Raw genomic sequence first — 16,842 nt, forward strand, 5'->3', positions numbered from 1 at the left:
GTAGCGCGGCCGCCATTTTGGAATGAAAATTCTCAAGGCCAATTCATTCTCAGCGAATCTCACAGCCAAATCAGAAGCGCAATAGTAAGTTTCTTACATTAAAATTTTGTTCACTTGCTACACCTACACGAAACGCTGTATTGTCTTGTATGTATGTGTTGTGTTCTGGTAGTTATCAGTTGTGGAATCCAATCATTAAATAGATACACATTTGAGGTAGTTTTTTCTTGCTTTATTATGTAATTCTAATGTATGCTAGTTTACACATTTCCTACTATAATTAGTTACCAACTCCACTAGGTATGAAATATATTTTGTACATATTAATCCCGTGGATCCCACTACAAACATGATAATCTTATAGAACATGAGGCATCGCTCTGTCTGTTTTCCTCTAATTGCCGCTTTTGGACAATGGCTGTTTTTTTACTTAATCCATTTCGAGCAATTCAGATGTATATGTGTGTATAGGTGTGTGTATGTATATGGAGCCAAAATATTATGTGTGGATGAGTTTATGTCGGTATGTATGTATGTAAAGTTAGCCTTTATAAAAGTGGAAGACTTGACTAATTATCTGAAAATGATCTCTGGTCTGAATGACTCCCGAGTCGCTTTCATTCCAAAATGGCGGATTCGTAGGGCTGCTGCTGGGCGATGGTGTTGCAATGGAACGTTCTATTGACTTTCACTTCTTGTCAATATAAGTTATTTGGTGCGGCGCGACTTTTTATATTGCTTGGCAACCACCAAGTCAGCTGTCTTGTCAATCAAATATTAAAGCGCGAGCGCTCTTTTGCTGTTAACTGTCATATTAGCAGAAACTTTAAAAAGAGGACGCTTGCTCTGACCTTGATCGAGGGTGAGAGGTGCACAAACACACAACAGTCTGGTTGTTTCAAACAACTGTAAACTTTCCTCACCACAACGAAAGGCCCGCCTCTCCCCTCATTCGATTGGACAATGGAAAGACACGAATGACGTCCTGCGCTTTTCTGCTCTCAGCGCTTCGTCAAAAAACGCAAGCTATTCGGCGTGCATAAACAGAGCGCATAACGCTCCCTGCCCATAGAAATTCCTTCAAAAAAGGCGCCTGCAACTGCCACAAACATGTTTGGTGTGATCAGCCCCTAAGTCTCTACTAAAATAAGAGTCTCTGATATTTAATTTTTCCTGATATTATTGCGCACATCAGGAAATTTACAAGTTTAATTGAATCAACAGTTCGATAATTTCATTAAAAGATAACATCTTTAACAACTTGTAAGAAGTATACTAGCAACTTCAGTCTAACTCTATTAAAACTAAGGGTTAAGAGATGACCTTCATAAAGGCTAATTAATAAATAATTACTGTTTGCTTTATTACAGCCATATTAATAACACAGCTAACAAAAGCTTGGCCAATATGGGACGCTGATTAAAGACCAGATGAATAATTAAGACGTCAGCAAAGGTATTTAAATATTCATGAGTCTGATCCAAAAGCCAGAGCTTGAGTTTTCAGGTTTTATTTAAGCCCTTGATTCAGTTTTTGCCCTCAGATTTCTTTGTCTTTCATCAATATGATTTAATATATTATAATACAATACAAAATTAATATAATCCTGGCAGCAGTAAAATGCGAGGAATTTTGCACGAAACAAAGTGGAGGTCTGGCAGGAATCTGGAGGTTTTCAGTGACTATAAAATACGGGGGTGCTGCTCTGTATAGATCGCAAGTGACCAAAACTGGTAGTTAATGTTCATAATTTTTCTTCTGTTGAGAGGCGATTTAAATATTGTGGTTTGAAACAGATGGAAAATTGACCGGCTTGGCTGCCTCTCTATGGAGAGCCCAATGTAAACTGCTGCTTTCTTGCACTCCAACCCCCCTGGTGGGTCACGTGACTGAAAACTATGGATTCAAGGTTGTTGTATTCTCAAGCATATAGGCCTACTGCTGTATCAAGTGAGAGTTTTTACAGTATAATAGCTTTTCTAGTAATTTGGTTTTGAAAATGCAAATGTTCAAAATATATTTTTTTTAAAGAAAAAAATATTCAATTATTTGTACGAGAGAACCCTGTCTGTGAAAAGTCTTTGTATTTACAAATTAAAATATTATACATAATGTAAAAAAACATTCTGTGCATATTATAACCTTGATATATCTAATATTGACTGATTAAGGCCATGTCAAAGGTTAAAATCTATGTGAAATCAATGGCTGTAATCACATTTTTATGCCTCTTATCTCAATCTCTGTACAGTATACAGTATTGGATCAGTTATGTACAAAATACAGAAATTATACTAAAAGTATTTTAAGAGGCTGACCGAGTTTTCTCATTGCACTGTACTTTTTTTAAGCTTTGAAATGCAGTTTCTATACATCAAGCAAAGTGTTTTAAATTAAGGTTAAACTCCCTTTAGCATGACATAACTTGGCTCAAAAGAGACAAATCTTTTTAATAAGATGTATGAAAGTTATAATGACTAGTAAAGCACAGTATGCACTTCCTACAGGTACTATAGGGTTGCATTGGGTTTGGGCTCCCGCAGGACCCAAAGCAAATCTCGCAGGAGCGGGCAGTTTCACCTTTGCTGCGGGCAGAAATGGGCGGTCAGAAAATTTAGCGGGAGAGCCGCGGAGCCCGGTGGGATTTTGCATGTAATAGAAATGGAGTCAACATATGAAGTGAATAAGAAAATTAAGCCAAACAGCATGTGGCACATACCCTGCCAACTTCAGAGAGCACAGGCCCGAGGGATGTTGTTATATACTACTGTCTGCCTCACGTCTGGAAGAACAGGTGAGCACTAGTGACACATCAGGTTGTTAACAGTTCCCATCACTTCCACAGAGCACCGCATAAATCTCCTTTTCGTTCTGTTTTCCGTGTGTCTGTCTCATTTAGCTGTATTGACAAAATAAAGTAGGCTATATAACATAAAGCTAACAAATCTCTCATGATGCGAGTTGATGCGCCGGGGAAGCAAACTGGGGCCGTTCACATGTCGCACCTAAAAATGCGTGGAAAACGCTAGGCGGGCCGCTTTCTCCTCCTCTCCAAAGCGCTCAGGCAGTTGTGCTCCTGAGGCGTCTGTCATTGGACCTCATTTATGAGCTGCTGCTCCATTTTTCTGCTGACGTTTCAAAGTAACGGAAAAGGTGACGAAGCTGATTTGTTGGTTCTTGTCACATGACCTGCGGTGCGCTTGCAGCATTCTAAATAGTCGAGATTTTTTTAACTCGATGCGGTGCGGACGGCCTTGAAAAAACGAGCGTCGCTTTCATTATGAGCGTGCATACTGCCCGCTTACTTTTTAAATAACGAACTTGAGCAAGCAAAAGACGCGATATGTGAACGGCCCTTAAATACATAAATTTGGAAATACATACATTTAAATTTTCCTTAACACTGCGGTTGCGCATTAAAAACAAACAAACATTCGAATAGCATTTTTTCATTTGAATTATTATTGCAGGTCAAATATTCGACCATTCGTGCACATGCCTAATTTTAAACGCAATCATGTTTAATGTCTGTTATTCTGGATGGTAATCTGAATGAATGTTTATTCAGAGCTTGTGAAAACTATACACACATGCTCAGAGAAAATCCGCAGGTGCAGGCGGGTGTGGAAACAACCAATACAGGCGCGAGCGGAGGTGAAACATGCAGGTTGCGGGAGTGGGCGGTCTTGGTCAGAAATTCTACGGGTGCGGGTTTAAGAAAACAGTCCAGCGCAGGGCTCGACTTCCTACAGTGCTGAATGTGTAAAAAGTGTACACTAAGAAGGGATAATTGATCCAAAAATGGAAATTCTGTGGTCATTAACTCACCTTCATGTCATTTTACATCCACCAACACTTTTTATTCTTTGTAAGAATGTACATGCTGATTTTTTATAGAATTAAAGGTGCAGTGTGTAAATTTTAGTGGCATCTAGTGGTGATGTTGCAAATTGCAACCAACAGCTCACGGCTCACCCCTCACTTTTGAAACGCATAGAAAAGCTACAGCAGCCGCCACAGGACAAACATATCATTGTTGGAGACAACTTAGTAAAAAAGTTTGTCCGTTAAGGGCATCTGTAGAAACATGCCAGTCCAAATTGGCCACTCTATGTAAGGGGACCCTCGGTGTATGTAGATAAAAACTACTCATTCTAAGGCAATAAAAACATAACAGTTAATTATGTAAGGTCTTTATACACCCCTGATAATATAGTTATGTATATCATATTGCATTTCTGTCAAGAGATCATTTAAAAAGTTACACATTGTACCTTTAAAGTAAATGCGGACTGAGTTTTGTCAGGCATTGGCATTCTGTCTCCATTTGTGCTCCACAAAATAAAGTAAGATAAAAGTAATTTAGTAAACATAAGGTCGCTTACAAGACAATAACATTTTCATTTTAATTAAACTATAGCTTTAAGTAGCCAGGAAGTACTATTACCCAAGCACTTTACACCCCTAGACAAGATGATTTCAAGGACACATTGAGGAAGACATTTCCTGCTCTCTAGGAAGAAAAGTGGAAATGAAAAACAGATCACAATGTATCCAACAGAGAATATAAGAGACACATATAGAAAACCTGCGGTCAAGGAACAAGTGCACAGAGCGGCCCAAGGTAACGTTAGAGGGAACCAAAGTCCAGTAACAGCAAAGAGGAAGAGATGAAAATGGTCAGGAGGAAAATGACAAGGGTGGTAGAAAAAGAGTTATCGGTATTGTCATAACTACCCCTCCCTGCTTCTGCCTCCCTTTCTCATTTTCTTTCATACTTCGACTTTCATTTTCCATTTCTATAGCACTCGGACACCAGCAGAGTTCCAAAAATTTCACAGTAGAAAAAGAGCTGACGGCATGCTGAGAGAACCATGACAGATGAAAAAAATGAGAAGGGGCCGAGGGAGGAGTGGAAGTAGCCAGGTAGAAAATGTGTGTGTGTGTATGAGCGTGTGGCGGGGAATGAAAAGTAAGCCAAGACAGAATAAAAAAAATAAATAAAATGGTCTCATCATTTCAAAAACTACTCGCTGTACGTGCGTACCTTTTTGGCCTTGGTAAGGTGCGTAATAGCAGATTTTTTGAAGTTCACAGGGTTGTTTGTCGAGTCTTGTTTGTCAAGTTGCAAATAAAACAGCCACCCCAACAGGTACCACACCTAAAATGAGAGAGTTAACAAGTAAGCATCTTTAAACAAAGCATGCACAGATCAGAGGAGTCAGTCATCCACATAACTAACAAAAAGCACTTACCATCCTATTAAATGTAAAAAGCAATCTTTAAAAATAACCCTGACATCTTTAATATTGCAATTAATGTGAAATAATAAATGATTGAAATGAATTACATTATGAGACTTTAGACTGGATTTCACACACAGGGTCACATATGAACATTTGATGTCAGTCTGGATTGAAATAACCTTTGGGCAGCTTGTTTGTAACCAAACCAATAAGAACATCAAATCGTGCAAATGGGCTGCAGGGAGGAGTGTGTGTGCATGTTTTTGTTGTGCTGTGTTGAAGTGCACTTCACTTCATCATCTAGTGTTACTTTGTATACTTTCCTCTGATGTCTCAATAACACACCACAGAGAGTTCAAACCTTTCTCTCTCTCTCTTTCACACTCTCAGATTCTGTGCAGAATGTTCTGTAAGTGCTCTCAATCTGTCAGATATCTATTAGAGAGAAACAGTGTGTAGGTGGTGTGTGTGTGTGTGTTTGTGTGGAGGAGTGGACTGGTAGACTTCAGTCTCGACTATTTGAGAGCCAAGACCGAATCGGAGTGAGAAAGGGCAGGAGATTTGTCCTCTAAACGCAACACTTACTGGACCCATGAATGAAACCTCTAGGGTGTTGCATTAAAGGCTCTTATGAAATGCTTGGCTGAATGCAATTTTCTTTTCTGTTCTGGAAAAGTTTAACATTTTTCAAAACTCCAGATTTTTGTTTAAAATAGATTTTAGCTATCATAAGATATCTGAATGTTGTGCTGAACTCAAACTTGATACGACGATAGAGTTTGACTTTCCGAAAAAAAGTTATCAGCGAGTCACACAAACATTCATACTTAAACACAGAAAATCAAAGGACACAACAATACCATAACATAACATAAGTGCTAACTTTCAGAGAGATTAACTCTTTCCCCGCCATTGACAAGTTATGTCGTCAATTAAGAGAAAACATTTGCATTAAAGGGGGGCTTCAATGGTATTTCAAGCATTCTGACTTATTAACACAGTTATAGAGTTGTTTCTTCATGCTAAATGTAGGCAAAGTGTCAAAAAAGCAGTTGGGCGTGTTACAGAGTATTTCTGTGCCGAATGCACTTCGTACAAGTTTCTGAAAGTTTTTTCGATTACAGGTCCAACTGACATTTCAGGGGTTTTCTATACGTATCACTTCTTTATATGGGCACCTCCCCAGGAAAACCCCGCCCACTCTGCAATCAGCGGGAGACGCTAGAACTTGCAAACATCTTATCACGTGACACAGCTTTGTTTAATTTCAAAACTCAACAATGGCATGAAAGAAGAAGTGTGTTTTTGGATGTAAGGAGAAGAAAGCCAGCCTTATGAAAACAATGGATATAGTTTATTATCCGGGGTAGCAGCGGAGTTTTGCGTGAGTGTTTGATGCGCTGGATTTTCCCAACCCGGTCACAAGTTGCATGCGGTAAGACTTCTGTCTTATGTTGGAAATAGGCGCGTGCATATTATATAAATGACACGAACATGTAGTGAATCATAAGTTAAAAGTGTTGTAGTGTTGCATGACTCGTACTCGCTCCACCCGCGGTAGTAACTCCTCCTTCATTTTTTCGTACGTTATCGTAAAAATACGGTAAAGCTAATCTTTCTTTTATAAATCTGATTAAACTAAAGACTCTTCGGAGATATAAAGGATGTCATACTACTCTATGTACTCCAGATTAACATCAGAAATGCAGAAACAGCGTGTGTTACGTGAGCTTTAAAAAAACTTCCTGATGAGTTGTTATGATTATCTCTTATACCGCGATGATCCACTAGATGGCACTTACCCAATTTTTAAAAACTGAAGCAAAAAATATTTATTCATTTTAAACTCCGTGTGTGTTTTGATAATCGTTCTGAATCTGACAAAATTCCTTTAAAAAAATGCAATTATTTCAGCTTTTTGCTAAAAAAAATATTTTTGAAGAAAAATACGCATATTTATAAATGAATGACATTTTATTTAATATGGACATAGCAATTACATTGGACATACCAGATGTATTGTTTGAGTGTTTCACCACAAGTGCTAATTCGCAACACTTCCATAGGCGACTTTTTTTTTATTAAAGAAAACAAAACAATTAAAATATAGAAAAAGGAGATCAAGATGGAAGAAACAACAACAAATCACAGGGGGAAAAATGAAAAGAATGCAAGCCATTTTCGATATAAATAACAAAATAAGATACAGAGCAAAGGTAATATGAGCAAATAATTAACCAGTTATGTGACCACTGTTGTTTAAACTCTGAGATTTAAGAGTTTATAAGCAGCTAAAAAATATATAGGATTTTCCCTCGTTTTGTTTGTTTGTTTAAAAGCAGAGGGTTTGCTCTTTCATTTAATATATCTGTATGTTTATACATTTTAGAAGAAATTTTTCCTGAAAGGCATTTTGTGAAAGCCACAAAAAATGCTGGCGGGCATCTTTAGAAAAAAGGCTGGCAGGGAATGAGTTAAAGATCTCAGGCCTCATGCACGTCATCTAAAATATTGTGTATGAGTGCTTTTCATCAGATCTGCTTACCAGGGCTAAGTTTTAACCTCACATTATCTAAACCTCTTGTAGTTTTCAATAAATTTCATATTAATTTGTTTAGTAATTTATTGTCAGTATGTTGTTCGTGTGAATTATTTTAATGAAGTCTGAGAAAAGATCAGCATGCCTTTCTGAGTTTAATAATGCTTTCTGATGTATTGTAGGGCACCAAAGTGACCCGTAATTTATGTGGCACTGGGATGTGGGAATAAGATTTGCATTATGTCTATAAATGTGCAGATATCTGAGCTGGCTGTGCCATAAGATAAACTCTGATATAAACTCTCAGTGTCCGTGTTTTAGCTGTCTTGGCCTTGAGTTCATAATTTTACAGGCGGATAATCTAAACGAAAGATCGAAGCACTTTCACACAAACAAGCTCCTGTTTCAGGAGGATATTAAGGCATCAATTATTCATCCAGCAGAGATGGTGAGAATCAAATTGTTGTCAAACTTCCTACAAGGTAAAGTCTGTTGGATAGGCCTGATAACAAGCACACCACAGGAACAGGTAACAAACACTATTATACCATATTGCAAATATTATATAAATAGCCATTTATTTTTTCCTTAAAACAGCATTATTTGTTATCTTCTATTATGTCATTCAGTTGTGTATAAGTCAGTTTTAGAGTTACGGTATCGTTGCCACTGTACCTTTAAAGGGACACTCCACTTTTTTGAAAAAAGGCTCATTTTCCAGCTCCCCTAGAGTGAAACATTAGATTTTTACAGTTTTGGGATTCATTTAGCCGATCTCCGGGTCTGGCGGTAACATTTTTAGAATAGCTTAGCATAATCCATTGAATCTGATTAGACCATTAGCATCGCGTTTAAAAATAACCAAAGAGTTATATTTCGGGTGCTGCATAATATCATTGCGCCTGCTGCAGCCATGTTACGGCAGCAAAGTCCTTGATTATTACGCTAGAATGAGAGTATAGTTCCTAGACATATAAGCCTAGAAAATCACAACTTTTAATTTTCAGTCGGTCTTAGTACACAATGTAACTACAGAGTAAAGTTTTAAACAGGAAAAATATTGATACTCTTTGGTCATTTTTTTAGCGCAATGCTAATAGTCTAATCAGATTCAATGGATTATGCAAAAATATACTAAAAAAGTGGTAACGCCAGACCCGGAGATTGGCTGAATGGATTCCAAAACAGTAAAAATCAAATGTTTAACTCTGGGGTAGCTGGAAAATGAGCATTTTTTCAAAAAAGTGGAGTGTCCCTTTAAGACTTACATTACCTGTTATGACTGGCTTAAATATTTAATAAGACTCTTGTTGATCATAAAACACAAAACACTCACCTGCACAACCTCATCATCCTCTTCTAAAAGATCCTCCAACACTTCTGTGGCCATCTGGAAAAAGAAAAGGGCTCATCATTTACTAAAGTCTGGCATATATAAATCTGGAAAACATACTTATTACCAAGTTCTAGTTCCTAATGAACTGAATAGACTAAACAACAAATGAAATTAATGCACATAATGAAGGTGATAATAAATCGTGTCAAATCTCACGAAATAACATGGAAAATATGTAAAATCCATAAAAAAAAGAAAGCAGATTTTTAGGATTGTTAAGATTATGGTATTAGATGACATTTTCACAATAATTAGGCACTTTCCCAATAAATTTCTCATTACTGTGACACGTCTGGAATTCCTTATTTTCAGTGGAGATTCTCAATACGTAGAAACACTTCAACTCAATTACAGTAAACATTACAGTATTTACACTCTGTGGGTGCTGAGGTATAATGCTCGGTTATTTTCAACTGGATTATTGTCAAAAGGGACAAACCCAGCTGTTGGGTTAAATAACACAGAAAATGTTTATATTTGACCCAACTATGGGTTAAAACAAACCTAGTAGGCAGTAGGTAAAACTAGATGAGGTAAAAAATGGTGAGCCTAGTCTAAAAGTTCAAAATAGTATAAAGTTTGCCAAAAATGTAGATGGGTAGATAAGAAAAAAGATAAAGAAAGAACGAAAAAGAAAGAAAGCAGTGTCTCATACAGTGATAAATGATTAGAGTGACCAAATGATAAAGTGAGAGATGGATAGTTTGATGATAGCTAGATGGATGAATGGATGGATGGATAGATAGATAAACTTTTTTTACTTCATTATTTACTTTTTTTGGTACATTCTAAAAACTGTTGGGTTATAGATAAACTTGTGCTGGGTTGTTGTTACCCAACCATGAAACAACCTAGCATTTAGGTTGAAACATCTCAGCATAGGTTTATTTATAATCTAACAGTTGGTTCTGTCCAATATTTACCCCATCATAGGTTAAATCAACCCAATATTTTTACAGTGTAAATCCTTAATCAAGATAAAGTGCAATACTGGATAGTTAAAGTCTGTTTGCATGACCTATGGTTAATCCCACTGATTCCCTTGTAGTCAATGGCGGATGCATAAATTACACCAGCTGAACTTTAATTGAGTTTTAAATACAAAGCAATGGCTGAACTGTGCTGACTGGATCTCAAGAGAGATGATTGTGCTTATATTTAATGATCTGCTTATCACCTCAGTTCTTATGTTAATTTATTAAACACAGTCTGTATCTGTCCTTTGAACTTCATTTAGTTGATCAATGTAATGGATCTATTGGTTGCCAATAGTCCTGTCAGTCTTTGCCTATCTCCTTATCACATTAACGTAGAGCGTGTTTTGATTAAACATAATCAATACATCTGATAAAGAGCTAATGGGAAAAAAACAGATTCTGAGATCTAGGCAAGGTCAATTAAAATCAAGTATTATTGAAGCATTTAATCTCTAAAACGCTCAAGTTGCCACCCTTGACCAGTCAAAAAAAAAAAAAAACACTTAAGAATCAAAATCAAGGTCTAAGCTACATGAAACACTTGATACCCTATTGAATTGCTGCCTTGCTTACATTCACATTTAAAGTGCAATTTCTTATCCCTTTCTGTAAAGACCCACACACAAAAAATACTGAAAGGCAGCATTATAATAGCTGCGATTTCAGACTTCCAAAGTTTTAAATTGTACTAAAAGCTTTTTGTGAGTTCATGTGATTGATATACTGAAACAGACCTTATTTTTCCATCAAGTGGGTCAAGTCCTTGACAGAGACCATGAGGAGGGGCAGTACCCACAGTAACCTCTACAACCTCTTTAAAAAAGCTGACAGCATTCTTTGCTCCTCTTGTCCTCTGTCACACTTACGCTACCCATTTTAACCCCGGCCACATATTGAAGACCACACTAACGTATACGTACGAGGTTAAAGGGGAGTGAGGAGATAGCGAGGAATGGAAAGTAAAGCTGAGGACGGTGAAGATGGATAAGGCGCATCGCTCGATGGATACGTAATTTAAGAGGCTGACCAGCCAATTTACGACCCTGTGAGGCCATAAAATTCAGCCTGGACTTAATAATAGCACATTTAATGTGACACCTCTGACAATTCCAATCTACCACAACCACACTCACCCGCCTATCTGTATCCTCTTTGATGTGTGTGTGCATGTGTGTACGGCAAAAAGAAAAGACAGTGCACAGGAAAATTTACACACAAAAGATGGACTCCACGAGTGTGAATGCGGTATACACTAAAACACACCCGGCTTTCACCAAGACGGTATGAATTTTATAGACGGGCCGTTTATCAAAGCCAACATGGCTGCCGTTGGGAGCTAAAAACTTCACTTATATTTAGCCTTTTGGATGAGGAGGAGCTGAGATAATTACTTTAGGGATTGATGCTTGTGCAATCTCTCCTCTCGGCCGCATATCATTCCCTTATTGCTGTCTCTCAAAGCTCTCAGCACCAGATAAAGCAAAGGATAAAGGCAGACGCTTGGCCCAGAGGAAAACAGCTTTGGGGTACCCAGAATTCTCCATTTAGGAATTTCAAATTGAATGCATATATCTGCTTGAACGTTTCTTAGATACATATGCGATTATGGACATTCAACAGCGCTCGCGGCCTAGGAGTTGGTAAACTTTGTCCCTGTGGAAAATGAGACGTATAGCCTCCGGCAGTTAGTCAGCATTAACACTGAAATTATGTTGAACAGTAAACTGTACCCAAGGAAAAATAAGGATTCGTAAGCATTTAAGTTCAGAGCATTGGTAATGTTCATAGATTTGATAAGACGGGTGATTTATCAATAATTAAACACTTTTTCTCTGAAATTATCTTTTGTTGTGAATCTGACGGAAATGGAATGGAAATGTTAAATATTGTATTTTCAGAGCTGTAATTGTCAGGTCAAAGGGGTTGATTTCTGAGTGAGCCTCAAGAGAAATGCAGACATTAATATTAATATTCTCTAAAAGAGCATTGGCCATTGAAGAGTGATTATTTTTCTTTCACTCAATGCTCATGCTTTTTTGTTACTTCTATCACACGCTTTTCCAACTTCTTTGTGTCCTTAATTACACATACTGAGTAATGTCTTTAGCTATGCTAACACTTTATTTAACATATACATAGCTTATGGCATCAATATGCTAAGAGTTGCCTTCGGATATTATTTTACATTCGCTTGCACATACAGTACTGGTCTTTTCTCATGATACAAAAATGGGAAATTGAGTGAACTACTTTTACACCATTTCTCTGTTGGCTAGAAATATTGCACATATTAAAAGCACATTTCAGATTTTGCTATAATTAATGTTTTATCCACACTATTCCTGACGTAAATGCGGGCGACGTCATCTTTGAGCTCAGATGGGTAAAACTTCCGGTGAGCCACTTCAGCTAATGGTAGTCCTATTGCGAGGGATACGAGTCTGCCATTTTGACTGGCATTTTAATGCTTATTATGAAATCTAGGAAGACAGGCACAACTTGTGTAGTTAGGGGTTGCCATAATAGATGATACAAATGCAGTAAATCTCTACAAAACATTTGTTTTAACTATAATACACGCACAAGAACTGAATGTGATGCATCATCCACACATCCATCCAGTAAAACCTTTCATAGAAACTGACAGTGAACAAGAAATACAATAATTATTCAAAAACAACATATTGTGCTGATAAAAATATGCTGATTTATTTATTCTGCTACTATATATTATTACAATAATGAGATTACATAAACTGCTTATTAGTTTATGTTTATAATACTTGTGATGTGTTAATGCGTATCATTACTTTTGTTATGTTTTAAATGATTTTTTAAATAAGCTCATGTCTTATCTACTGCACAATAATATTTCCATAAAACGAAAACAATACTGAAAACATGTAATAGTAGTTTTATATGTTTATTATGGTTTGTTTAAAGGAACAGTATGTAGGATTGTGGCCAAAACTGGTACTGCAATCACACAACTGGTGGCCAATACACAAAATGACAACATAAACATGAGTTGAGGGCTGCAACTTTACTTTTTATATGAAAATATCCTGGCCGGACCACTGTTGTCAGTGATATAAGTATTTGAAATGAAAACGATTTCTTAATGTCTAGTGACATATCAGGGCCATTTTATGATTAATTGATATAAATTTCTTACATACCGTTCCTTTAAATAACTTACAATGTGTTGAATGAGAAGCATAAGTTACTGCTGTCAGATCGCGTGAAGCTTGTGTCGCCATAAAAACTCATTAAAAATTCAAAACTCAAAGTGCATTAAAAAATCACACAAGGGACAGTTGTGACATTTTTAACCATCACCTGAAAAGGTTAAAAAAAAGAAGTCTCTGTATATTCCATGTATTAAACACTCGACTGACTGTCCCACTGTAGAGATACGGTATTTCTGTGCTTTTATATTTGCGCACTGAAGACCCGTCACACGTCACATTGTTTTCAATAATCTATCACTTCCAAAGGAAACTGGTTTAATGAAAAGTATCCCAACTGTGTAAAAGATTCACTAACAATGTGGGTATAAAACAATGTCTGCGTACAGTATATGCAATTTTAATGCTGCTTGATATTTAAGATTACATTGGTTATCTAGCCCTTTACAACAGCTGGTAAAATAATTTAGATGAATGCAGAAAATAAAATTGAAAAATTCTCAATTTTAAAGCAGTGGGGACATTTAAGACCCCTTTAAAATCTGTTTACCAAAACAGTTCTCCTTCACATTTGTTCAGTTAAGCTTCCTCTAACAAAAAAATACTTTCACAAAGCAAAGAAAACAGACAATAATAGCCTAAATAAATTACAAGCTTCAGATTGAACATAATACTGACAAAAAAATTACCAAAAAACAGTCCCTAGCTGTCATTGGGGCAGTACCCCTTTAAAAAGTACACCTTTGCACCTAAAGAGTTCATATTTGTACCTCTGAAGTACATATTGGTACCAAAGAGTGCATATACGTCAAAATGTATAGATATCTCTACCTAAATGGTACATATTGCTATTAGGACCTTTTTAAAGGGTACAGTTAGGGGGCTTTTTTCTGATAGTGTAGTATTACGATCAGTGTTGGAGGTAACACATTACAATTAACGTGCATTACGTAATAATATTACTTTTCTGAAGTAACGAGTAAAGTAGTCTCGCGTAGCCAGACCTTCAATACTGAAGGTGTGGTGTTTTTCGCTGCTTTTTCTGGACAAAGCCCGCCCACAAGCTGTTTGACCGACATGTCAAACAACCAATCACAGTTTGTTTCGTCTAGCGTCACGTTTCCGACTCCTCACAATAACGAGCCGGCTGGCAACAAGTCAGTTATTGAAATAACCATCCGCAATCGAATAGCATCTAAATAAACAACATTACTCACCATAGAACAAATTTTGCACTTCATCAACAGCCACACCAATGAGACGCTCCCGTTAAATGTCTGTTTGAAGCATATCTCTCCACTTTTTAACACATAAAAGCAATTCAGGAGAACCAAACTTTTTGACTCCACTAACTGCCTCAAGCAAAACTCTTGGACGTGTTTTACAGAGTCTATGCTGCCAACTTTGCATATTTTTGAGAATCCAATGTTTAGCTGATCATGATAACTGGTCATTATTATCCACGTGAACACGACTGATTCTCTTCCTCAATGGAACGTCAGAGCTTTGTTTTCCAGAGACCGAAACTAATCGCGACACTCGCGTCTACTGGAAATCCGGTTTATTTCAACCAATCAAAAGACGACTTTAGACATTCTCACAGGGTTTCCAGAAAAGTGTACGAAAAACATCAGACGTTCAGCCAACAGTTTGTGGGCGTGACGTCTGAGGCTGAGACTATGAGTAAAGTAACGCATTACTCTATAAATGTACACATTAATATTTGAGTTACTTTTTTAAAAAAGTAATCCAAGTTACTTTTTTAGTTTAATTAATTGTATTAAAAAAGAATTTGTACTGAATTAAACTAATAGTTACATTATGTACTCTATGCGTACACGCCTGTGGGGAACAGTTTGGGTCAGAAACTGAGATGGCAGACCAGAGCTCGATATTTTTGTGATGAAATATGCAATTTCTGAATGCAGAACTTTTCAGTCATTTCAGCCACAGCCAAGAAAAAGTAACGCAAAAGTAACTAAAAAGTAGCGTAAGCATTACTTTCTGTGAAAAGTAACTAAGTAATGCAATTAGTTACTGTTTTGGGGATTAACTTAATATTGCAATGCATTACTTTTAAAAGTAATTTTCCCCAACACTGATTACAATATGCACCATTATGCACCAGGCACTTCCAACACAATCTTTAGGGATGCACCGATACTTTTTTGGAATACGAGTACGAGTACTTGCATTTTAGTACTTGCCGATACAGAGTACTCAATAAAAACATGATTTAAATTTACAGGTAACAGCTTAAGTCATATATTTTAACAAAAAAACAAGGGACTAGTTTTCCAGTTTGTTGTAAACTCTGCCTCTTTGGACAGCACAAGAGGCATTAACCCCTTACATGCCGCTCAAACATAGACATTTCTCAGAACGTGGTATCGATCCTCGGTATCGGGGGACTTTTAATGAGTACGAGTACTTTAGAAAATGTGGTATCGAGGCCGATACCCGATACCAGTATCGGTATTGGTGCATCCCTAACAATCTTAGAATGGATGTGTTAAAAACAACACAATCAGTGTTAGTTCAGGGACAACAAAAATGCGTTGTCCCAGAATACACACATCTCTGTGTTATTATTGGAATAACACATTTTGTGTTACTTTTAACACAACTTGTGTTCTTTTTTACACAAAATCAACACAAAATGACACATAATGTGTTAAATAGCATAAAAAAATTAACACATCCTTTCTTAAAGGAATAGTCTACTCATTTTCAATATTAAAATATGTTATTACCTTAACTAAGAATTGTTGAAACATCCCTCTATCATCTGTGTGCGTGCACGTAAGCGCTGGAGCGCGCTGCGACGCTTCGATAGCATTTAGCTTAGCCTCATTCATTCAATGATACCATTCAGAGACAAAGCCAGAAGCGACCAAACACATCAACGTCCCCCCCATTCAAGACGACGAGCAAGTCTGGTGGTACAAAACAAAACCTAGCGCTTTTCCAAGCGGATCCAAAAGAGGAACCACATTCCACGGCGCAATAGCACTTTTGGGAGCACTTCGACTCGCCTGAAAAGTCCGCTCCCCTTCTCCCTCTCATAATGGGAGAGGGAGGGTGTTACTGCGCCGAGTCAAAGTACTCCCATAAGTGCCATTACGCCATACAATATAGTTCCTCTTTTAAATCCGCTTAGAAAAACGCTACATTTTATTTTGTACCACCAAACTTGTTCGTATAACTACTCGTCTTCAATAGGAAAAACGTTGATGTGTTTGGTCACTTCTAACTTTATCTCTAAATGGTACCATTGAATGAATGGGGCTAAGCTAAATGCTATCGAAGCGTCGCAGCGCGCTCCAGCGCTTATGTGCACGCACACAGATGATAGAGGGATGTATCAACAATTCTTACTTAAGGTAATAACATATTTTAATATTGAAAATGAGTAGACTATTCCTTTAATATGCAGGCTAGTTAATTTTAGCAATAACATAATTTAAATTGAGTTCAGTGGGAACGCTATGTGCAC

General features: G+C 37.1%; 1 protein-coding gene across 1 annotated transcript in view; it reads right to left on the reverse strand.

The window, feature by feature from the left end:
- Positions 1-16,842, reverse strand: part of LOC129448092 (uncharacterized) — a 108,526-nt gene that overhangs the window by 20,038 nt on the left and 71,646 nt on the right. Inside the window, exons 9-10 of the mRNA XM_055210168.2 lie at positions 9,122-9,175; positions 5,048-5,161 (exon numbers count right to left, since the gene is read on the reverse strand). Of these exons, the coding sequence (XP_055066143.2) occupies positions 5,048-5,161; positions 9,122-9,175 (168 nt within the window). The remainder of the gene's footprint in view (positions 1-5,047; positions 5,162-9,121; positions 9,176-16,842) is intronic.

Source organism: Misgurnus anguillicaudatus, chromosome 10 (genome assembly GCF_027580225.2).
Source record: "Misgurnus anguillicaudatus chromosome 10, ASM2758022v2, whole genome shotgun sequence".
Lineage (NCBI taxonomy): Eukaryota > Metazoa > Chordata > Actinopteri > Cypriniformes > Cobitidae > Misgurnus > Misgurnus anguillicaudatus.